Source organism: Mercenaria mercenaria, chromosome 3, assembly GCF_021730395.1.
Source record: "Mercenaria mercenaria strain notata chromosome 3, MADL_Memer_1, whole genome shotgun sequence".
Taxonomy (NCBI): domain Eukaryota; kingdom Metazoa; phylum Mollusca; class Bivalvia; order Venerida; family Veneridae; genus Mercenaria; species Mercenaria mercenaria.
This window is the reverse complement of record NC_069363.1, coordinates 99,708,523-99,734,896: the sequence shown is the minus strand read 5'-3', so window position 1 is coordinate 99,734,896 and position 26,374 is coordinate 99,708,523. Positions and strand designations below refer to the sequence as shown.

Here is a 26,374-nt window from a genome sequence, read left to right as displayed (position 1 = left end):
CATTGTAATTCTATCACTGAAGTTCTTGCATATTGGAAGAATTCTAAATGTAATTGATTGTATTTCTAAAAAACAGTGCAGTTTCTAAGAAATGAAATTCATTTATTTATCCAATAGTTTTAGTTTCAAGACAGCTGAGCATATCATAAATCTTTGACTGTTTCATTACTGTAGTGACTGGTTGGCATTTAGCATCTGTATAAATTTTCTGTTCCAGCTTTCAATGTAACAAAAACAAAACAATGGTCAGATTGTTCTCCTTCAATATTGAAATGCATTTGAGATTTGTTATTATCTGCCTTTCTTCCATTAGCATAACTGATGTTTCATTAGTTTTCCTCTTCAATCCTCAGTTATTCACCTACATATTTTCAAAGTTAGTAAAAATAATACCGGGTATCAGATTTTTGGCCCTTTCTATATTGCAATGTTAATTGGCAAGTTCTCCACCTCTCGTTTTGAATTTGAGATCAGTGTTTAATCTTCTTTTTTTTCATTTAGTCCATTTAAGAGTGTTCATTTAAAGGATAGAAGTGGTCTAGTGGTTAAGGTGTTGGTTGCTTAAACCCAGGGGTCATTGGTTCAAACTCAGCTGAGGTCTCGACCATGCCTTCTTGTATGACACCAGCACAGGATTTTTCAGGAAGTGGATTCAAGAGTGGTTCAGATAAGCTTGAAGCTTTCATTACTATTAAGCTAAAATGAATTAGTATAAACTAAAAGTGTTTTTCCTTTTCCCTTTGCTTCTGGATTGCTTCTGTCTAACTGGTGTTTTTAATCAGTTTTGTCTTTCCTCTTCAAATGAAACCTACACAAAGTATCTTGTCAGGTTAGATTGGTCCACCCCAGTCAGTTCTTTATTAAGAATTGAATATGTATAGCAATAGGTAGTTTCTACACAAGCAAAGCCCGATATGGGTGAACAGTCATATGACTATACAAAGGTTGTAATGGAAAAAGATTCCCTTTTAAAACACATTATATTAATTTTAAACTGAGAACTATCTTCATATTGTTATAATAGAATTATGAACTTGGCTATAATTTTCCATTTAGGGTAACAAAAAAAGGAAAGATAGCCGTTTGCATTAATAAAATACAATTGATACTCGACGAATGATATCCCCAACAATCTAGCCACCATTATTTCACCCCAAGGTATTTTTATTGATCATTTTGAGAAATAAGGAAATTAGCATTGGTCAAAAATGTAGGAAGTGATGTGAAACTGATCAACTATATATGAATGAAATTGTTAAGAAATGACATCATGTTAAAGATAAAAGTCTGCCTGCCATTTAACATAGGCAAAAGGTTTCTCCTTGATTGACAGCTAAATTTATATGCCCCTTAAATGATTTTAGGGCTGAATGCAAGAAGTAGATATCTAAAATATCACAAAACCAACAAAGCAAAACGAATAAAGTCAAAGTGGTCCTATTTTTCACCTTTGATCCAAAAAATTTATAATGAAAATTATTTTATTACCGAATATTTTATTTAGCCACTTGAAGCAATTTATGGAAGACTCTGTTGGAAAGCTAGAATACAATTCATCTTTTGATGGATGCTTCCATTATAATAATATTAAACCAGTCTGTGGGGAATTCTCTTATGTAATATAGGGAAGTAATCACATTATTGAACAGTTTTCTTACAGGTGAAAGAACATTCTGAATGCAGCCCAATCATTTAACCCACTTTTAGACTTTGATTAATTGGTACAGTTCATAATCCTTTGCAATATTCAAGTGATTAACTCTGCTGGCGGCAAGTCATTCTGGCTTTGCTACCAGTGCAAACCAAGATGGACAAGTTCATTATAGAAATTTAGCAGGGTAAGGGTTAAAATAATTGGATAACGGGCTGAAGAAATAATTGTATGTCAAGCACAGCATTTTTAAGCTGCCTATAAAGGTTCAGAAAGATTAAAAATCGGTGAAAAATTGATTTCATTCAGTCTAGGTTACAAGAGTCTTACTATTTGAATAAATCTTGACTGATCACCAGATATACTTCTCTAGACTGGGACACACTTGTTTGTGTGACATGACTGGAATACACTAGAATTGCCACTGTATTTAAACAAGTCAGTGGCCTGAGTAGACTGGAACAATTCAGTAACACGACTAGACTGAGGCGTTTTAGAGGAAAAACTAGACTGGGTTTCATGTTATAAATAACTTGACAGACAGCAAAACTGGGACGAATAGTACATCACTAAACCAAAGCTTATCAGAGACATGACTGGACTCTAGCTCTAAGTGGTTATCTCCCCTAGGGATGCATCAACCACTGCACTGTCGTCTCAGATATAGCACGAAAATGTTCAGTTAAGCAAAATGATAGATACTTGAAAGAAAATCTTTCTGGATCACTGTGTTTGTGGCTGCAAAAGGTCCTATTCTTCAAGCAGCAGACAGTGTAACCCTCAGATTGAACAGTTACAGATCCCATAGCTGGAAAGGTACCACTGTGTGGGAGGTTGAACTTAGACTGTAAAATATTTTGGACAGATGCAGACTAGGACACTGTTAGCACACAGGTAGAGTGGGAAACATTTGAGACAGAACCAGACTGGGACACGACACATAAATAGACTGTGAAACATTTGAGACAGAACTAGACTGATGGAAGAACCTTGGACACATCAAAGATATATATATTTCTTCAGACTCTAAAATGCTCATATGTAAACAGAATTTTAAGTTAGAAAATTTTGCAATTTTCTACTAGCATAACAAAGATATGGATATATACCTAGTCATAAAACATTAGAGGATTGTTACATAGCATGTGAAGTTATGTACCAGATATTCTCTTAGGGATTTAAGTGCTTAAAAGTTTGTGTGCCATAAATCTTGAAAAATGTTTTACTGGGGTCATGAAACCATGTACAGTGAAAGGCTATTAGGGCACCAGTGTCCTATAGACACATATCTAATTTTTTCCAGCTTTCTAGATAAAATATTTGAGCCATGCCATGAGAAAACCAACATAGTGGCTTTGCGACCAGCATGGATCCAGACCAGCCTGTGCATCCGCGCAGTCTGGTCAGGATCCATGCTGTTTGCTTTCAAGGCCTATTGCAATGAGAGAAACCAATAGCGGACAGCATGGATCCTGACCAGACTGCACGGATGCGCAGGCTGGTCAGGATCCATGCTGATCGCAAATGCACTATGTTGGTTTTCTCATGGCATGGCTCATTCACAGTTTCAGAGTGCACGGGCATTAATATTGTTAGAGAGCAAGAGATGTATGATAGTCACACATTTAATAAAACATGTCTTTCATGTATCACGGGACCAAACTTGCTGTTTGTTAAAATGCTTTAAAATATTCATCACATCTGCGCATGTATGATTTCAACACCAGCAACCTCCATTTATTGTATACTTTATATCACAGCTGTAGAAATGTTCAATTAGTGATAATACCCCTCTATATCTATGTTATCATAGCTAAGTAAGTGTTATGGAGGGCATTGTAGTGCAAGGGAGACAACTATTTTATATTTATGTAAAATGAATTCCAGATTAGTAACACTATAATCATATGTAAATGTGAGGGAGACAGAAAATATACCAACCATTACACTGCTGTTTATAGTTTCTAGGTAGATATTTGATATGAAAAATACTTTGAAATTAAGTATTCACTGTATTGTATATTGAAATCCTCCTGATGGCTTCCATGTAAATAGTATTTTTTGTGACTCTGTATTTTTTCATAAGACTGTTAATACATTTATCAAATAAACAATGCAATTGCATGGATTATCATTTGATTTGTCATGGTTCAATGTCAGATATTCATGAATTTAACCACAAATGTTAGCCAAAGTGGTTAAGTATTCAAGCATTTGAATGACAAACCATGGTAAATCACATGATAAATCACAGGAAGGCATTGTTTATTTTCATTCTAACATGTTCTTTAAATATTATGAGAAAAAAATATGCTATTTTAATTTCATTTATCAGTGTATTGTCATATTGATAGCAGATGTCATTTTGCAGTTTGACGTTACAGTGTTGTTCCCCAGTCCACACGTCAGGCGTTGATTTAATTGCAGATTTTATCATTGTTGTTTTCAGTTATTGTATAATGAAATGACAAATTAGATAGTGTTAGAATGATGAATTTACTATTTCACTGATTGCAGCCATTTATTAATATAGAAACATTTTAGTAGAGATTCATATATAAGTCATTACATCAAGATAAGGTTTTAAAGAATTTTAACATGCACATGATACTTATTCATGACTTTTAATGACACTTAAATTTTAATAAATTTCTCTTTAAGGCCTGGCCTGAGATCTTTTTCTTGTTCTTGAGTTGAGATTTTTCTCAACATACATATTACATGTGATATCAAAGTTGAATTATATAGCTTATATACTTTTTAACTTGATCTGCAACATTTCATGTCTAAAGATCTTAATTGTCTGAAATGTTGGTTATTTTTGTTTTGCTTTTTGAAGATGATCTCTGACATTTCTTATTGTAGGAAAACTTGTGAAACTAATGCTTGAACTAATTGTGTCATTTTACTTACTACTTGCAGGATAAACTTTCGATTCTTGCTCTTTTAGTACATTTCAATTCACATTCATAGATTTCAGACTTAAAGACTAAACAAATTGAATGCATACAAGTATTTCTCCTCATTCTAATTAATATTTGATCAAACATAAAGAAAAATGTAATGATGTTTTTCGAAGTTCTATTTCTTTAGTAAAATTTATTTCTCGGATTTGAATGCCATACAGGTTTAATAATTACACATACAATTGTCCCTCTGCATATAGCAGTCTGGAATTATAGGCTAAGCACTTCAAATATATTTCATTATAAGTAATAAAGTTACCCTTTAGATATGTAATTGTTAAATATTATTAAATCTCAATAAATGTACATCTGTCTATGTAATGTGTATTGAAATAGTTCTATGAAGCAATTTTAGATACATGACATGATATGAAATGATACTATGACTTGAAGTAAGACTTTAGAACTATTGGTATTATGTTGAAGATATTGTCTGTGATGTGCAATTAGTAAACTTGAAGTACATTATGTATGTGTCCGTTCTATTTTTAGCTCGACTATTTGAAATTTTTCAAATAGTTGAGCTTTTCTTGGCACTCAACTTCTGCATGAGTGACATGTTACAAAAGTTTTGCATGTAAGCAGGTTTCTCTAGACTACTAGGCCAAAGGTTTTTAAAATTCACACTTGTATTTTGCATTTTTCATGAGATGACCTGACAGGACAAGTAACATAACTCTAGCTGTTATTTTGTCAGAATTATGCCACTTTTTAACATAGAATTTCTTGTTAAAGTTTTACATGTAAGCAGTATTTTCAATAAATATTATCATGGTAGGTCAAATGCTTTCAAACTTCACAGATGACTTTACATCATTAGATGACCTTACTTGGTAAGTTACATAATAACTGGCTTTTCTTTTGTTAACATTATGATCCAAAGAAATTTGGTTACAGAATTACATGTGAGCATCTTTCTCAGGAATGTCTTTATCAAATGTTTTCAAATTCTCCATAAGTCTTTGGCATCATTGGATGACCCTCACATTGCAAGTTTCATAACTTAAGCTTACATTTTTGCAAAAATTATGTCCCTTTTTAAACTAAAAGATTGTTAAGGTATTTTTAAAAGTGTAAGCTAGAAATAAGGTGGAAGGGCTCCAAATAGACGTGCAGACTGTCATAAGACAGATGATGTTCAACTGAGTTGTTAGTTGCAGACAAAATGCAGATGTGTGAATCTGTCCTTAACTATTTTAAAGAAAAGACATTCCCATTGAGTTCATGTTGATGGGTGCATATTTGAATTTTCTGTCTTGTCGTGTAAATGGATGGTACTAAATATCAACTTTACATCTTGAAATGTAGTCGACCACTAAATTGACTGTAAAACTTATTGGTAGTGACACAACTCCAAAGTTGCTCTAAATGTATTGCTTACCTTTTTTATGGAAATCCTTTTAGCCTAAACCATTTGCTATGCTGTATGTTTAACAGTCTAAGGGACATAACCTGTCTGTATCACCATAATTGATTTCACATTTGTTACTGAACATACCTAGGAACATTCTTTGCAGAAAATTGACAGATTCAAAACGAATGTAGCCGCCACCTATAGATACGTTACACAACCTTGTATACTTACTGTGTACACAACTATTGTTTTATGCAATAATTTTAACAACAGTTTCATAGGGTTGACTTAAAACATAATTGTAAAAATAAAGTTATGTCAAAAATTGTAAATTACAACTATTATGAAAGTCTGGTAGAAATCGGTGAATTCAGTGTGTATGTTTTAGAACAAAAGGTTAATATCAGTTTGTTAAAATTGGACTGGGTGAATGATTATTTAAGAATAACATGGTGTAATAGCCATATTTCATATCTTGTAACTGGATGGTAATATTTAAATGAAATTTGGTCACTTAAAAGACATTCAAAATTAAAAACGTTTCACCGAGAGGTTTTTCGAATTTTATCATTTTTGGGGAGATCGATATTAAAGTTAACATTGATGTCTATGGGAAATAAATAATTTCTTTGATTATGAGAATCTGAGTTTCAGTTTCAAGAAAATTTTGCGGTAGAAAGCTGCAATATATGATTCTGATACAAATATCAAAAAGAAATCTAAAATTCCCCATAGGGAAAAGGAGAAAATTAATTTTTTCTAGTTTTCAGGGGAGAGAAGTCATGAAAAACCAAAATTTTCAGGGGGTAACCCCAAGGAAATTTTTGAGAACTTCTATCACTATATAACTTGTCAATATGCACGCCACCTTATTTCTATCAGTTTACATTTTTAAAGCTTACATTATCAAGTTGCATGTACGCTTTTGGTGAAATTAAGGCCTATTATGGGTAGTCATCCTTAAACCTCTGTGTCTTTAAAATATTTTCAGTATTAGTACGTACCGCCTATATTTGACTTGTGTAATTTTGAGATACTTAAACTTCAAACTGATACTTAAAAATAACGCACAGAAGAGCATTACTGCCAGAGAGTGTGTCATTTATTAACTTCAATTTACATATCCTAGATAAGTATAATTCGAAATTTTGAGATACTATTTCGAGATTTCGAGACTCGAAATTTCAAGTTGAAATTTCGCGTTCCGAGTTACATATCTCAAAATTTCAAGTTACTAACTACCATAGTATACATAGTATACATAGATATATAGGTCCAGACTGGGATTATGTACTTTGTTTATCCTTCTGATATCCCCGATAGCCTGGCAGGGATCGCTCTTAGAAAAATCACCTTTTTCTGGAGGTTTTTCACCAGAGTTTCAGCCTATGTGGCAAGCAAATTTAGACTACCTGGGTAGCTCTAGATTTTGAGGAGAGGTCAAACAAGTTGACCGGCTAGCGTTTTGAACTTGAATATTTCACTATTTTCGACCTGATTCGAGCCTTACCGCTGGAATTTACAATGCATGTAAATGTAGGTTTTATCCTAGATGCAGTTTGAAAACTGGAGTAGCTCTAGAGGCTATGATAAGTCGTACATTAACGCATTGTAGTATATGGTCAAGTATCTACATTCTGGGTACAATACTTGGATTTGTACGTAGATGTATCCACTTTTTATTAAAACACACACACACACACACACACACACACAAAGCGAGCACACTTACAAAATTTGGTTTAGTTTTTACGTTTTCACACTAACTTAAGTTTATAGGTTCCCTCACACCTTCGCATGTACACTATCAACTCTCTCCCATCACCGCTACATCCCTTTACCCCAATGTCTTTACTTCTCTCACATCTTGTATCTTACAATATCTACCGGTGCATAGGCAAACATGCGCACTGCTGTCCACCCAGAAGCTCTTCTTACTTTCTATCTCGAAGTTTCGACATATTTACTCGAAATTTCAAGTTACTCATCGACATTTCGAGTTAATAACGTAAGCTAAATTTCGAATTACCAAGTCGAAATCACTACATTTCGAGTTAATAAATAGCATGCATCTGACATTAATCCTTGTATTCCTTTTTAAAGAAAATACTATACTTTTGTAGAGGTGTTTTGGCGGCCTGTTTTCAACATTTATCTAGAACTGTTATCACCCGCCCGCTTAGCTCAGTAGGTAAGAGCGTTGGTCTACGGATCTCGGGGTCGTGAGTTCGATCCTCGGGCGGGGCGCATGTTCTCCATGACTATTTGATAAACGACATTGTGTCTGAAATCATTAGTCCTCCACCTCTGATTCATGTGGGGAAGTTGGCAGTTACTTGCGGAGAACAGGTTTGTACTGGCACAGAATCCAGGAACACTGGTTAGGTTAACTGCCCGCCGTTACATGACTGAAATACTGTTGAAAAACGGCGTTAAACCCAAAACAAACAAACAAAGAACTGTTATCACGTACAGTGGTCTTCTGAAAAGGGGAAACAGTTTGTATTCGCGTTTTATAAAAGAATTAACTTCATCAAGACCGAGTGAAGATCATGTACTAATTGCATGCTTGTATAACAACAGTGGAAATGAACGTTCAATGTATTTAATTAAATTGTCAAAATGTGTCAACTTTTACATTTGGTTCAAAATTCAAATTTGTCACTATCAATTAGGAAAACGTCATTTAACATAAATGGACACCTACATATTCATCCAAATAGGTTTCCGTTGACAGGCCTACCTCAAAAACTTTGCGGTCATTCGGCCAAACTTACATACCTTGTTTGTTATAATAAACAAATGTGTAATAAGAAATATTTTCATTCATTACTCACATATGCAATACATGATTAATTAGCATTCCATTTGACCAGATGTATTTATGCAAATTTGACCAATTAATTTTGCGATTTCCGTTACGTTTTCCAATCACACTTCCGTAAACAAACGTTACTACACTGACGTGTGTCAATTAAAAACGTCAAAATTTAAACTCCGCCCACAATGAACCGTAGGAATTTATGATGATTTAACCTCGATTGCTATAATTTTAGTCGCACAATTCCTATACAAAACATTTCGGAGAAATTTCAAACATTTTTCATATCTGTCACTGCTAATTGTACAATGCGGACTATATTATTGTTTGTGTGTTGTTGTGTATTCGGGGCCTTTGGACAACAAGGTATGCCCCAGCCTGGAATACAATTCCAGCCTGGAGTACCAGGGACACAGACTGGGTTCCAGGGTCCAGGATTTAGCACATCTGGATCGCAGTCATTCCAGCCACAACCTGGCATAATCCAGACTCCAGGCCAACCTGGTATTGCCACGGGTGGGTTCGGTCCTCCGTTCGTAGGTCCTTTTCCAGGTAGACCGACGTTTGGACCAGGACCTGGCTCAGTGTTTGGACCTATGGGACCGCTTAGACCGCTATCACGTAAGGATATTTTAGTAATTTAACGCACGAAACCACTTGTCATAAATGATATCTTCAATTTTACAAGACTTTCCGACATGTGATGATATATCAAAATTATATATATGCTTAGATTTTCTTCCAAAATCACTTTTAGACAGATAATTTCCCATTAAGTTTTTACATGGACGAAAGCATGATATTTTAATTTACTTCAATTTTATTTTTGTACGCTGTTTTGTTAGATAAAATGAAAAAGTGAAATTCGCCTGTATCTGATCCTTCATATTTATCTGCTTAAATTGGCTTTTAGCACTTACTGAAGACAATACTTGTCTATTTGCATAAATTTTTCAAAGAGAAATTTGCCCGTTTATCATAAAACCGGTTAAAGAGAGATGTTCCATAGTAACAATGTTTTATTCTGTCTAGACATCTATTTAACATAATTTTGGAACAAAAAGTAAGACGTGTAAAAAGTAATAATTGAAAAGCGCTCGAAATATTTTCACATTCCTAGGAATTTCATCAACACTCCTTGAGCGCTTTATAACACGACTTTACTGAAATTATTAAAGACATGTTAAATGTTGGGGAAAATATATAGTTGAGAAATATACTAGAAGTTTTAAAGTTCCATTGGGCTTCTGACTCTATGTTAAAACAGAAAAAACAGCTTCCAGAAAGAGAGTATGCATAATTACACGGAGAGAAAAACAATACTGTCAATATTACACACGGACTTGTACTGTCAGAGCCATAAAGGGAAGTAATCCAAACTAGGATTTAACTCGAAGATAATATATTTTATGTTCATAACTAAAATGTGGCTGCCACAAATTAAATAAAGGCATTATGATCCTTTAAACATATAGGTATACGTGTGTGCATCACATTACAAAAGATATAATTTTGAATTTGGAAGAATCTACCATTTTATTCAGACATTCGAAATATGGATATAGACATAGATATTCATTTTTATTAGCTTGAAAGTAATAGGCAAAGCCAAATTTAAAAAAGAATAAAATAAATCTTATGCTCTGTACTGTATTCTTAGCACTATTTTCCCAAATGTTATGCTCTAGACAATATTTTCTGTACCATTGTCCCAATTGTTATGTTCTATCCAATATTTTAGCATCGTTGTTCCCAATGTAATGTTTTATGTATTTTCAGCACCATTGTCCCCAATCATATTTTTTATGCTCCCAATGTTATGTTCTATACCATGTGTTCAGCATCATTGTCCCCAACATTATGTTCTATACAACATTTTCAGCAACATTGCCCCCAATGTTATGTTTTATGCAATATTTTTCAACATCATTGCCCCCAATGTTATGTTCTATGCAATATTTTTCAACATCATTGACCCCAATGTTATGTTCTATGCAATATTTTCAGCCCCATTGTCCCCAATGGCAATGATGATGGCAAGCCTGGCGCAGAATCCTAACAATTATAGATATGCCACGTGTAACTTCAATGACACGTGGTCACAAGTAAGGGGACGCATGGATCTGAGACAATTTGTAAGTCAAGCTCTCCACATCGATTTTATCACTTAAAGCTCATATTTGTTAATACATGAGATGACAACAACCGCTTGTTGATTTTAAGGCAAAACAAATGCCATATATATCAGGTTCTGTAGCACAGGAGGCAACTTCTTAGGTCATGCGAATGTTTCTGCATTTGATTATGTCCCATCGCTTTTCAGTACATGTAAAATGATTAAAAAAGAAGTCTTAACAATGACAGACAGTCACGGGCCCTTTGTAGGCTACAGGTAAGAAGGTTTAAGTCCACTGCCGTTTTTTAGTTTTATTTTCATGAATTTGTAAGATATGGTGACATGAGTTATTCATCATTATTTTTAATCATATATTCTTACAGTTAATCGGTGAAGGTAGACAGCAGGTACAGATCCGTATTCAGATTTCCGGATTACCCCAGTCAGTCATGGAGGTCGACAGAGGAATCCACATTCACGAATTTGGGGACATTGGGGACGGCTGTGCCAGGGTAGGACCGCATTTCAACCCCAACCAAACACCACATGGATCACAGAGAAACTTTGCATTGTAAGAATTTATATATTATATCTAATTAATGCCTGTAGATGAAGATTGACGTAACAAAATAATGTATATATCAAATATATATAAAAAGAACAGATTTTCTCCGTCTGTTTATATGGCATTTCTACAGCGTGACGAAGGTTTTATAGAGAGCTTTTCTCCATGCAGTTAACTGACAAGACGAGTATTTGTACAAATAGATATATACTGCGTAGAGTTCATTGTTCATTGAGTCCATTTGTTGATCGAAAACATTCGTTTTAACAGCAGATTTTTCTTGCATGTTACCTGAAAGTTCATTCTTTTTAGTTTCTTTTAAATTTTCAAAGACTGCAAAATGATAAGCTGCATGCTAAAATAATTTTTCTTGAAAGAGTTGTCGCTCATTATATTGAAAATGTGAAATAGTCCGTAAAACACAGGATTGCTGTATAATAATACAGTTTTCATTGAAATAAATAGGAGAATGATCATTTTATAAAAAAAAGCACATTACCTTTGTAACAAATTTGCTCATATTTTTAAATGTAAAATTCAAATAACCTCCCTTTATATAAAATAAATATACACGAACATTCAGGGTGACGTACAGCAAAACGAGTGTTTTTCGATCAACATTAATCTGGACTGAGACTATTTAAGGGTTACCTCTAAAGTCTGGACTTATATTGTGATCTCATATTTGATTTTCAAATTTTTAATGAGTTTTCTTTGATATCTCGAAAAACATCTGAAATGTAATACTGTTTTACCCAATGTATGTGAGACTTTCCAGCTACATTTTCTGTCATTCGACATCTATTGAAAGACTTAAATGTGTTTGTTATACATGAGTTGATTCACTACAGTGATTAATTTACTAATCGGGGTTAAGGGTCAGGAATTGGACAGCGGTGTTGGTATACTGAATGCACTGAAATAAGATATGCTAGTATGCATTCTTTCTTTAATTCTTCAGTTTAAGACATGTCGGTGATTTGGGCAACATACGTCAGTCTACTGCTGGTCTTGTGTCAACTCAGTTTGTGGACCAGGTCATCTCTCTGGAGGGATCAAACAACGTCGTCGGTAGAGCATTTGTCGTAAGTAAAATCAGCACTTGTAAAATCTTAATATGAGCCGTGCCATGAGAAAACCAACATAGTGGGTTTGCGACCAGCATGGATCCAGACCAGCCTGCGCATCCGCGCAGTCTGGTCAGGCTCCATGCTGTTCGCTTTTAAAGCCTATTGGAATTGGAGAAACTGTAAGCGAACAGGATGGATCCTGACCAGACTGCGCGGATGCGCAGGCTGGTCTGGATCCATGCTGGTCGCAAACCCACTATGTTGGTTTTCCCATGGCACGGCTCAATTATCTTTGGCTAGCAGTTAACTTCAGATTTAAATTAATTTGTAATAATTATTCCTATCAGGATTCCGACTAAAAATTGCCGCCGATAACCAAGGCCCTGTGCCACTGAGACTAAGTTTTTCTGTCTATCTAAATTCACTATATATTTTGTATAAATACCATTGGCGTAACGATGGTTCTTTCTGCGGGATTGCACGCACAGTCTGACATCATTTACCAAAAACAAAAACAAAATGACCCTTTCAAAATTCGACGCCAAAATTTCAAATAGAACAATAAGATACATCTAAAATTAATTTTTCTGACGGCAAAGATCAAAATTGAAACGACACGACTGTATGATTTTCCCCTGAATTTAACGACATTTTAGATACAAAAACCAGGAACTCCTACGTGGCGTGTCGGTCTTTGCTATTTTTTTTTAGATGTTGAAAAGATCGATATCTGTTTTGATTTTCTGATACTCATGGAAAGCAAACCACTTATTTTTGTAGAAAACTACTGTAAAAGTGTAAATATATAAGAATTGGATGCTGTTTTTGTGCATTTATACCGGTATAATCCACATTGGGACTTTTTGCAAATCACCCAAGAAGTCTCAATATGGATTATACCCATAAAAAAGCACAAATAATAGCATTTAATTCTAAGTAAATGTTAGCTATAATTACATCCCCTGTAAGTGAAGCATTTACGCATCATCACATTGAGAAACATTTACGTGTATCTACTTCGATAAGGTAACCTTAAATGGGTATTCTAGCATAAAACTGCTGTTCTTGTCACTTTTCGGGGGTGTTTTAACAGGAGAAAAAACGTGTGTTAACAGAGAGATTCTCGCGCTCACGTGCTGTTATAACACCTTTTTATATATGCGCGTTCCGTGGCAAAGCGTAAACGTATTACGGCCCCAAAACGGATAATTCAAAAGGAAATGACGTCAACGTGAAAAAACAACGTAGACTTTACCGCGCATTTCATGGAAATTTAATGACGTTGAGGGACAATATATTTAATTACTTGGTTTTTACGCGTTTTATGCTAGAATAGCGTTAGTACATGTTCTTTTCATGTTATAACATCTTCAGAATCCCTCGGGAATCGTTGGTACCCTCGCCCTACCGGGCTCGGGTACCAACCAATCCCTCGGGATTCTGCAGATGTTATAACACGAAAAAACATGCGTTATCCCTACACTTATTCGTGCAGCTATAATTAATGTACGCCATTAATCCGGATGATAGTTTTTTACGAATTCATTGTTATCAAAGAATCTTAGTTATGCTATAGGGTAAAATGGGGTAACTGGGACAATGGGGAAACTGGGACACTTTACACTTTTCAGTAAATTGGGGTAAATATTGGTTACGTTCCCTAAATAAGATCAAATGTTGAAAAAGAACATTCAGTGTTAAAGCCTATTATGACAAAACGTTTCTGCCGATGGATTGGAAAATATTTTAAGAATCGATTTCCTTAGACATATGATGAGAATATTACTAATTAAATAAAAATAAGAAAACATAAAATTACACGCTGTAAATAATTATGCCTACTTTTTTCAGATGGTGCATTAAAATATTCTCGTTATGTTCCTGTCTAGTGAAACGCACAGTGGAAATAGTCGTCTGACTTTCTAGATATATTTGCTTATATGTGGTCGGTATATCAATAAGATCTTAAAGGTATTTAATTTCGGTACCGTAACGGCTTGATCATAAATGTGACGTCAATTTTGACGCAAGAAGCTGGTTCTCGTATACATGTAATATCGCATTTAACTTGTTTGAAATATTGAAGCGTATTATGTATCATTGCAAATCAAGGATATGGCATTATTTTTTTAAAATTCTATAAAAATGTATAATGATTTTGTTTTATTGACTTTCATTTTGAATAATAAAGTGGCCTGTCATGAACCGTTGCGTTGACGTCAGACAACAACGTTATAAAACAGGTGCTTGTTTGTGAAATATGGCATGTCCAAAATATTTATATTGGTATGTGTTGATACCTTCAGTTTTGGGAAGAGTTGAAAAACTGTAGGTATCACATTACTATTTCATACAATGAGATTTGTTTTGAGAAATTACAACATACTTTATTTTTGAACGTTCCTTTTCAAAAGTGTCCCACTTACCCTAATGTATTGGGGCAAGTGGGACACTGTCGTTAAGAACAAAGTTCTCCATGATTTTATTTTTGAACGAACTGGATGCTGGAAGAATGGGGATATGCTCCAATGGACAGTACATAAAATGTTGTACATAACTGGACATAACCACTATAAATTGTCAACTTTTAATCTAATGAAAATAAGTCTAGTAATGACGAAACTCTGATATTTTATAAGTATACCACTAGTTCACAGGCGTGGTCATAATATATATTAGCTTAACTCTGGTGCAACTACTGAATTTTCTACCCGATACCAAGTTTACATGATCTAAGTCACTGTTTAGTCACATACGTTTATTTAAAGGGAGATCGTTCCGTGAACCCCTCCCACTCATTCCGCGTAAAATCTGGTGAGTTTAGAATTTTTGACAGTCTAATAGGCTAATACTGATATTTCTTTCATGTTTAAAGAAACTGTCGGCAAATCTTATATTAATAAGTAGTATTTATACTAGGTGAAGCGCAGGAACCAACTGACAGTCAAGCCAACATAGTAGTTCTTTTAGTTAATTACTCCTTTAAAAGATGACGTTGTGTCAAATATTCAGGCTAAAGCAAACACTAAATATTGGCCAGGCAACACATTTTAGGTACAGTTGCCAATAGTTTCCGAGAGCGTATGCCCATGTGTCCGTCTAGATCTCCTTAACCCTGCCTTCATTCCCCTCACATTTCATCCCCTCCTCCCCGAGTCTTCCTGTATGCAAAAAGCTAGTTAATGTCCTTATTTCTTTGTGAAAAAAGACGCACATTTTAACTGTCCCGTTAATATTTGATAAAATCTATGTTTTAAGACTGTTTAAAATTTTGATCAGTTTCAAGTGTAAAAATCACATATATAAGTACATAATGGATTATGTCAAGTTTATGTTTAATTCATACATAGTTATTTACACTTAAAACATTTTTCTATTTTAAACGATTTATATAATAAGCATATATTGAAACAAATAATGACATAATTTAGGCAAAACTTGGACATATTGATTTCTTTATGCATCCTTGTTTTACAAAACAGTCATAAATTGTAATTAATACTGAGCTATATTTTCAGTTTAGAATTCGTTTTTGATCTGTGGACATGAATGGTTTCATTTGTCATAAATGCGACTGTAATATACATAAATTCTAATAAAACTAAAATGTCCCAAGTTACCCCAACTGGGTGGGGTAACTTGGGACACTTGACCAGTGTTTAATTAATTTATAGTTAATCACAGGTAATCAGGTATTTGTAAAAGTTTATATTCATCATATATTATATAGGTTGCGCATACTGTAATATCAATAAATCAAGTATATATTTTGTCTTTCTAAAATATTACTCAACAGTGTTTCTTTAAGTGTCCCAGTTACCCCATTTTACCCTAAGTCTATAACAAGTAAGAAAGAAAACTAACACATAGCTAAACAAAACTGTTTTCGATCTTAATATCCTCTCTGATACAGCATATTTTAAGCTAATATGTTAATATTTTCCTCTGATGTAGGTATACTTTATGTTAATTTTATATCATAAATTAAGATTATGTTAAATTTTAAAAAGGGTAAATATATCACTTAAAGGGGCAGACTTTTGGTTATTATAAAATATACTGTTTCCCGTTGCTTTTGAAGTGATACATGATTATGATGAAATTTGTAATAAAACACTGAATAAGTTATTATACTTTCGGTCACCAGTCATCCATCAAAGCAAGCCATACTGTGGTATAAGGGAGTTCTCATGTCGCACAGAACATCCGAGTCTATTTGAGCTATGTTGGTTTTCTCATGGCGCGGCTCATTTCATTTTACGATTCTTAATGCTGCTCATTCACAGTTTTATGACAAATGAAAACCTGAAAACTCTCATTTTGTAAAAATAGCGTTTTGTGTTAATATCCAAGTTTGAACGGGTTATGAATCAAAGAACCACGAAAATGCTAGCTCTAAAATAAAATGATGTTAATATAAACAGCATCAAACTAGACTGAATTCGATGTCTGGAGACCGTTTTTAGCCATGAAAAAAAAAACTGTAAAGAAGTGACAGAAGCGGAGGTCGTTGGTTCGAACCCAGCAGCAGTCTTGACTATACCTTTCCTTATAACATCATTTCAACAAACTCGGAAGTGGCCCAGTTAAGCTTCAAGTTTTTGTCAATTTATTTATACCCGAACAGCATTGTCATGTACATTCTGCCCCGTCGTTATTGTCCGTAAGTATTGACCTGGCACTCATTAATCTTCGCCAATACTGTCGGGCGTTTTCGTTAATTTACGCAATATTAGTATCCTGAAAGTATCTACATTACTAAAGTAACCGAGGTAAAGTTAATCGATGACACGGTGGCGTAGAGGTAAGGTATCTGACTTCCATGCACGTTACCATGGGTTCGAAATCACTTACTGAATAGATTTTATCGTTTACACTATTTTATGTATCATATTTCATGAATTTTAATTGTTTTCTCTTGTAGTATTTATTTTCTGGAACGCTGGTAATTTGTCTTTTTATCTAAGATACTTTTAAAACAATCTTATTTCCACATTTTTACAACGAGTAAATATGATTACTCTTAATAAATGAACCATAAATATCACGATAGGTTTGATCAAATGAGTAGTATATAAGTCTGCATATAAAATTCTTGGAAAAAAAGATATGCTCAGACGTAGGACTCGAACCCACAGTCCTGATATTGGCAGGTAAACGCCGTGTCCGCACAGCTACCTGCACATGTGACAGTATATCAATTAAGAACGATATATGTAATATTTAGTTATATCGCTATTTATGTTCGGACACCGAAAATTAATTTACGGAAATATACGGAATATTCATGAGTGCCAGGTCAATACTTACGGACAATACTTTCTTTCATGACTTAAAACTGTAAACAGTATTTTTGTTACTTTACTATTCAGATCAAGCTAGAGCAGGATGACTTGGGACTTGGTGGATCACGTGAAAGTCGTGTAAATGGAAACACACACAACCCTTTAGCTTGTTGCACCATTGGTCGAACTACTGCAAGAAACTGGTACAACCCTATGTCAGCCGCCTCTCTTCAAAATATGGGTAAGAGTTTTTATTACGAAAATTGACCATTCTGCATGTGTTTTTTTTTTATGTTGTGTGTGTTTTTCTTTTAAATAAGATTATATACTGCAATTCTAAATACCTTTGTTATCTGAATTGTTTAAAGAAAGTATGTGCGTAAGCGGCGCATTTATTTATTTTATATGGTTGTTTTTAATTTTCAGCTGTGACTGGAATTATGCCGTACAATACCATCGATCCATTCAATACAAACACGTTCCTGAACACTGGTTTAAACACAGGTGGAATACCAAACACCGGACCTAACACCGGTTTCCCGCCCGGATTTCAAAATCCTGGAGGGTTCCCAGTAGCTGGAGTAAATACAGGTTTCCCATCCTCTGGAATGAACACAGGTTTTCCACAAACAGGTTCATCACAAACTGGCTTTGGAGGCCCAGGTGGAATGCCATCACCAGGATTCGGACCACAGACTGGTTTTGGTGCTACAGGACTTACTCAGCAAAACTTTGGAATAGGAGGACTTACTCAAGGCGGCACGAACACACAAACTAACCAGGGCCTAACTCAGGGCGGCCTAACACAGGGTGGACTAACCCAGGGCGGACTTACACAGTCCGGATTTACACAGACCGGGTTAACCCAGGCAGGATTTAGCGGAACCGGAACAAATTCCAATCAACAGACGTTTGGGGCGGGAACATTTATGCCAGGTGCTGCTCCTGGCCAGACTTTTAATTTTGCAAACCAAGGAAAGAAAAAGTAAAATACAGTATACTTGCTTAACATTTAATGAGTCGAAACTTTTTCTATCTCCATTTTGTTGTAAATTTGATTTCTAAAATGTGGCAAATGTCAAGTATATTGTTCAGATGATGTTCAGATGATATCTGAACTGGCCGAAATGAACGCGTCAGAAAGCAGAGTGGTTTCTGTTTACTTACAACTTACTTTTGATCACTTCCTAATAAAGTATTAAATCAATCTAAATGAGAATAAGGTGTATTGTAAGGAGGTAAAATGTTCTTTAAGCAGGCATGGAAGAATTGAATGTACTGCGATTTTACTACTTTATACAAGAAACACGTGCAGGCTATATTGTTATATTGATTTTTAGCGAACATGCCTGAAGTTACTGGGTGCCACCTTTTATGTATTGTCATCGATATCTACATCCATCTTTATCTACATCCATCATTTTGCATTAATATATTTTTTTTACATTTTCATTTCAATGATGTACAATGTAACACATCTATTTTGCCATAATAAAACTTTACCAAAATATTTAATTGTACACATGTTTTGCCTCGCTACTTATTTCTTCCTTCACATTCAACGCTTTCAGTATTAAACATTTCTGCTAAAAGTATTGTTTAAAAAAAACTGAAGAACATTTTTTCTTTTCTTTGCTTTTGGAAATTTCCTCTTTTGTCGGTGTATTTTCAAATGTCACTTTCGAGTGAGTTCCTACATTACAGTTGAGCTACAAACTAAAACAAGAGCTCGTAGAACACAAAATGCCCCCCCCCCCCCCCCCCCCCCCCCCCCCCCCCCCCCCCCCCACCCCCCGCTTTGAGGCATTCAGTAAATACACAAGAAACAGAAAATATTTGGTCACTGTGCAATGAACCAAAGCATTCTCTAGTTATTTAGCAAAACTGTTCTACTGTTCTTTGTCAATGTGACCTGGACCTTTAACCTACTGATCTCAAAATCAATAGGGGTCATCATCAACCTCCCTATTAAGTTTCATGATCCTCGACCCAAGCGTTCTTAAGTTATTGTCCGAAAACGGTTTAACTGTTCCGAGTCAATGTGGCATTGACCTTTGATCTACTGACCTCAAAATCAGTAGGAATCATCCGCTGGTCATGATCAACCTCAAATTTCGTGATCCTAGGCCCAAGCGTTCTCAAGTTACCATCCGAAACGGTTTAATTGTTCCGGGTCACTGTGACCTTGACCTTTGACCTACTGATCCCAAAATCAATAGGAATTATCTACTGGTCATAATCAATCTCCCTATAAAGTTTCATAATCCTAGGCCCAAGCGTTCTTGAGTTACCATCCGGAATCCGTTTGAATGTTCCGGGTCGTTGTGACCTTGACCTTTGACCTACTGACTTTAAAATCACTAGGAGTCATTTGCCGGTCGTGAACTACCTACCTATCAGCTTTCATGATCCTAGATCTAGGCGTTCCTGAGTTATCATTCGGAAACCGATTGGTCTACATACCGACCTACATACAGACCGACCGATATCTGCAAAACAATATATCCTTCTTCGGAGGGGGCATACTTAAGGACCAAACTTATTAAGTATTCGGTTAAGAAATAACACCATATAAAATGATATTATTGGACGGACTTATAATACAAAGATCACGTAAGTACGTTTTGAACAATCATCGCATGGTCTGGCTAGTTTCCTTTGGTCTTTTATTGCGATATACATAGTAACATTCTTCACAGTCAGGAACTGTACTGATAGCAGATAAAACAACAGTATAGACATAACTGTGATGATATGTAACAGTAAAAGTATGGCGTTATATATCTGCATAAGTGTTTGCTGTTATATGCCAATTAGGCAGGGAAGTCTTGTTTATGTAAAATTCATAACATTTTGGATAAAAAAGAAATATTGTTTCCATGCGATAAAACAGTTAAAGGACAACTCTTGCATTATCGCAAATACCATAATGCACCTGTCAATATTTTGCCCGCCCGGGGGAGCGGCGGGCATACACGGGACTTTAGACAGAAGACCATTCCCGACAGGCGGGAATTTGACAAACATTTGATGTACCAACCAGGCTCTAGGGTGGGATTTAGACAAAAAAGGTTGTCCCTAGTGTGGGGATTTAGACAACAAAATTTTTGAAATGTCAAATTCCCCCGGGTCGGCCCGCCGCCCCCCTGGGCGGGCAAAATATTGACAGGTGCATAAGCGTTGAGTGAAATCTCGGGTTCTCCTGCGAAGATATTAATCTCGTTCAAAAACCTCGATTAATCTTCGCAAGCACCCAAAGTCATAATATTTGCGATAATGCACTCGTATCGGTCCTTTAACTATGACAGTCACTTATGTTCCTCATTTTGTAAGTTTGATCGTCGATGTTTTGTCATGGGACCCTTAGATGGAAAGATCGGAGTAAAAGGGATGGAAAGATCGGAGTAAAAGGGACTTGCTAGTATCGGCGTCGGTAACTGTTGGTAAAAGAAGAAAACAATGTATTGACGATGGTTTGGTGTTGTTATACAGGGTATAAGAGTGAGGAAAAATAGGAGGAATTTAACTGAAATATTACAGTATCCGACAAAGTAATACACATTTTTTGTAAGACATGAGCTTTATATTGCACTTTATTCAATTACATCTCTGAGCTGAAATGAGTTATGCAGAAATGGGTTTGTCCACAATGATCAAATTATATATAAAAGATAAATTAATATAAACTTTATCAAAGATCAGTTCAGATTGCTGTCTGGTTGGCAAAATCCATATTTTTCATTAATTACTGAAAGTCACGGCAAAACAACCCATTTTAAGAGTCTATTTTAGAAACTAAAATGCTGTATTATATACATCAAGCTTGACATGACATCTTTTACTATTCAGAAAGTCACTATCACGGCGAACGTAAAAAGGTTGCGTTTAGGAAACGTCATAAAGTTTTTCTGAATTCCATCACTTGTCAATGTCACATTCCAGGTCATACTTGCAGTATATGTAAACCTCCGCACACTCTCCAAGACAGGCTTCATATAGAATCTTATAATTTTCCTGATACTCCTGCTGGCAAAACAGATCACAGTCTGTGACGTCAAAGCCGGCACATTCCTGCTGACATTCATCGCCGACGTCGGAACCATATTTGTACAGTCTATCCAAAAGTTCTCTTTTTCTTGAGATTCCACTTGCTGTACCATTGCTGAAGAGTCCAGCCATCACAAAAACCATGACGACAAACGCTGTTAAAGGCATCTGCAATTAAAAATAGTGTGTGAGTTTAACGTCTTTTTTCAGTCATATAAACGACGGTGTCTGCCTATCGGCCTAGTAGTTTTTCACCCATGAGTGAAGACCCTCAGGTTCGATGTAATTTATGGAGTTAAATGTCATACGAAAGGCGAAATTCTAATACGACCCGATATGTTTTCCTATTGAACAAAGAATGCTGAAAACTATGGTGGCTGATTTCTGCCATTTCGTGTCGGCGTGTTGGCGGGGCGAAAACACGACAACACGACAAATTTTACACGAAAACACGACGTTTAGAGGGCGCAGACACGACACATTTATTTGTCGAATTTTCGTGTCGGCGGGGCGAAAACACGAAAACATGACAAATAAAGGGGGCCAACACGACATATTTATACCCGCCAACACGAAAACTCGACAGATAAATTTTTCGTGTCGGCGCCCTTTAAACGTCGAGTTTTCGCGTAAAATGTTTCGTGTTTTCGTCCCGCCGACATGACAACACGAAAACTCGACAAATAAGGTTTTTGTCGAGTTTTCGTGTGTTCGCCCCGCCCACACGAAATGGCAGAAATCAGCCACCATAGACAACTGTGTTATTTAAGAAATAATATATCTCATTCAGTGATTTGTCGCTAAATAAATCATTGTTTGGAGTTCAGATGCGAAGGAATTATATAAATTAAATAATACGCATCTGAACGACAAACAATGATTTTATTCAAGAGCAAATCACTAAGTGAGATATATTATTTCGATTGTAACACGTTACCAGCGATTTTAAAGTACATCCTTGACGGCATTCATTAAGTATTTCCCCGTTTTCGATCGGTTTCTTTTCCAGCGCGCCGCTATGCCATTTGACGCCATGACGTAATGAGTGTGACGTTAGAACATTGAATTGTTGTATAATAATTCACTGTTTTCAGCCTTCTTTTTTTATAGGAAAATGGATCGGATCGTGTTAAAATATTCAACAGTTCATTTTTCCGACGACACAATCATTACGTCATAGCGTTAGACTGCGTAGCGGCGGCCTGGAAAAGAAATCAGCAGAAATCAAGCACATATTTGATGGATATCGTCAAAGACGTAGATTACATAAAAATCCTTATTAACGTGTTAGAATCTAAATAATATATCTCAAACAGTGATTTGCTCATGAATAAAACTCTTTGTCGTTTCAATAGATGCGTATCATTATATAATTCCTCCGCATCAAAATTTTATTTAATGACAAGTCACTGTTTGGGATATATCATTTTTAAAATATTGTCATTTTCTGTTCGTAAAAAGCTTCTGTTAAAACATGTAAGCTCTTGTTGGAAAAACATGCCAGGTTTTCTTTGATTCTTATAGTATATCTCTTGATTCAGAAGAGTTCATTTTTATATACATAACGTTATGCTTCAAATAATAAACTTAATCGAAACTTGTTTTTGTTGTGGGTATTTGAAACGCCATGACGCCATTTCTGTTTACAGAACTTCTTTATTACAGATAGAGTTTATGAAGTGAAGTCTTCGTGAAAAAGAAACCGAAACGGAGTGACCGACCAAGGTTTCCTTTTCTCGAAGAATTCTCTTCATGGACTCTATCTGACATAGTGTGAAATCTACGTTTGACCAGTCAGAAGTGCAGCGTCAGTCGTGTCTAGGCTGAACACCACTAAATCCAGCTGTTCTTTATTTCATATAAAATCCACTCACTTCATAACGGTTTTTCGACATTTTCTAGCATATCAGATTTTCAGAGACTTATATTCCCATAAAGAACTAGATCGCTACTTTAGAAAAACAAAAAGAAAAGGGGGTGTTAACTTTATATAAGAAAACAATAGTTCGTTAAATACAACCCGCTGAATTTACTACTTTTCGCTTCTTTCAGTTTCTCTTTTCGTGACATTAAATTCTTACGCCGCCATTTTTATCTAGCATGCGATAGGAACATGCCGATTTCAATAGAATGCAATGTGATACATACTGAAACGCGGTAGGGTAAAAGTAAGCACGTTGCTGCCGAGAAAATGCACTAGGAAAGGAAAAAAGATTAGTACTATTTATATTTGGACTACTTGTGACTAGACCTGCGGAGGCTTACATTCTATTTGGTAGTGATCAGCCTCTACATTTGACTGACATCCCGAGGTAACAAAAACGTGTCGGCTTCCTTTGACATACGACGAAGGGGCTGCCATTGGTACGCATGCGCATTCAGTCGACGCTCTTCAGCTTGTAGAGCCGTACTTCGAAAATTGTTGCTGCAGTCACATTGATCTTCAGGAATAAGAAGCCACATTTTTTAAAAAATAACTCGCTCTGATTGGTCAAAAAAGTAGATTGCACACTATAAATAAAGAGCGCATGGAAGAATTCGCGATATCAGAACAGAACAGAACAGAACATACATTTATTTCCGATTTGTACAATAAGTACATCGTCACAAATTAAATAAATAATACAAACATATACAAAGTCACAATGGCAATATGAAGATATTCTTACAAATACTATTGAGAGGATGAACTGTAATTAATTATAAGTAATTGCAGTTCTATGAGATAATGCAAATTTTATATAACATGCTAAGTTTTTTAATGTATTCTTATTCATAGTATTCAACAGATCTATGAATTTATTAACGCTTGGTCTTACATAATAGAATCGTTTAATGTATTTTTTTCCAATATCATTATAACAAGGACATATAAGTATGAAATGATATTCGTCTTCCAAGTCATGTGTATTACAGTAAATACAATATCGTTCATTCCTAACAACACTATTTATACCATATCTACCAGTATGAATACGTAGAGAGTGAGAAGACATTCTCATTTTACTGACAAAGACTCTTAAGTTACTGGGTAGTATATCTAGATATGCTTCATATGCAAAAGAGGCTTTAAGGCTTGTGTACAAAGTTAAAACACCGTTATTCTCCTTGTCAACGTGCCAAGTTTGAATGAATGTATCCACAATTCTCTGTTTTAGTCCATTATAATTATTTGTAGAATATGGTATTGGAATATCCGGCTTTAGTAATTGTTTGGTGGTAACTCAGTAGAACCTCGTTACTTTCTAAATAATTCAGTGTAAATACTAACATTATGTCTCATTTTTTTCAAAAGTGTTCTGATTAAAGAAAATGTTTCTTTACATTTTGAATGGCTGGACGACAGTTTTTATGTAAAAACAACAACAACAATAGCATCTCTTCCCTTAAAGACAGAAAAATAAGTCTACTTGAATAATGAAAATCACCATCTAGTATTTACAAGTTATCTTAGTGAAACGGTTGAGAATGTTGAAAGAAACAGTATAAATACCTTTTTTCCTTAAAATCCTTAGTATTTTGCTCAGATTTGCTCAGTTCTGATTATTTGGTTAGATGCACCGGCTTATAAACAAAGTCACGCCAACGACCGGTTATTTTTTCTTGTAATTGAGGTAACGTGAAAACACGCGTAATAGCTCGAATTAGCCAAAATGTCAAGTGACAAAATCAAATGATGATGCATGTGATTGACCGAATTTAATGACAATGTTTTTCGAAATGTCGTCTGCGTTGTAAAACTTAGATACCCATTTAGTGTCGCATCATTATGATTGCAAATACAGAACACAACAACAATAAAAAACACTTAGAAATTAGATATTGTAGATTATGGCTATTAGATGCGCATAAAAATGGTAAAATCATATGCCATAATTGCCTGAACAACCAAACGATAAGTTCAAGCGCGTGCAGTAAACGTAGACCTATAAAACACAACAATTTAAATACTCCCATCCGCGCCAGTCAGTGTGTAACCAATGCCACTTTGAAATTACTTAAAATTCTGGCATTATGTTCAGTTCTGCCTAGACATCATGATGCCTTGAGAGTTTGACAAGCATGAATATGTCATTTACAGATCTTTTGTCGGCGTGCTGGTTGTGTACTCTAGCTTACAATTAACCCATTTAGAAAAGAAACAACATCTGCTTTTTCTTCTGTACAATAACCCCTAAATTCATAGTTATTATTTTTATGTATACAGTATTGTTTATATAGTGTCATACAAGAAGTAACAATCTCATAATAATCATAAATATGAGCCGTGCCATGAGAAAACCAACATAGTGGGTATGCGACCAGCAAGGATCCAGACCAGCCTGCGCATCCGCGCAGTCTGGTCAGGATCCATGCTGTTCGCTTTCAAAGCCTATTACAATTAGAGAAACCGTTAGCGAACAGCATGGATCCTGATCAGACTGCGCGGATGCGCAGGCTGGTCTGGATCCTTGCTGGTCGCATACCCACTATGTTGGTTTTCTCATGGCACGGCTCAT

General features: G+C 35.3%; 1 protein-coding gene and 1 long non-coding RNA gene across 2 annotated transcripts; one reads left to right on the top strand and one right to left on the bottom strand.

The window, feature by feature from the left end:
• The first annotated feature begins 9,004 nt into the window (after positions 1 to 9,004).
• On the top strand, positions 9,005 to 19,187 carry LOC123523314 (uncharacterized PPE family protein PPE62-like). The gene is made up of 6 exons (XM_045301002.2): positions 9,005 to 9,413; positions 10,800 to 10,927; positions 11,292 to 11,479; positions 12,435 to 12,558; positions 17,916 to 18,069; positions 18,255 to 19,187. The coding sequence occupies exons 1-6, from the start codon at positions 9,101 to 9,103 to the stop codon at positions 18,815 to 18,817; spliced, it is 1,470 nt and encodes a 489-aa protein (XP_045156937.2). The 5' UTR covers positions 9,005 to 9,100; the 3' UTR covers positions 18,818 to 19,187.
• A 2,220-nt stretch (positions 19,188 to 21,407) lies between these two features.
• On the bottom strand, positions 21,408 to 25,716 carry LOC123523876 (uncharacterized). The gene is made up of 2 exons (XR_006681182.2): positions 25,369 to 25,716; positions 21,408 to 22,043 (listed from the first exon to the last, which is right to left on the bottom strand). It is a non-coding gene; the product is annotated as an uncharacterized LOC123523876 (long non-coding RNA).
• Between the last annotated feature and the right edge of the window lie 658 nt (positions 25,717 to 26,374).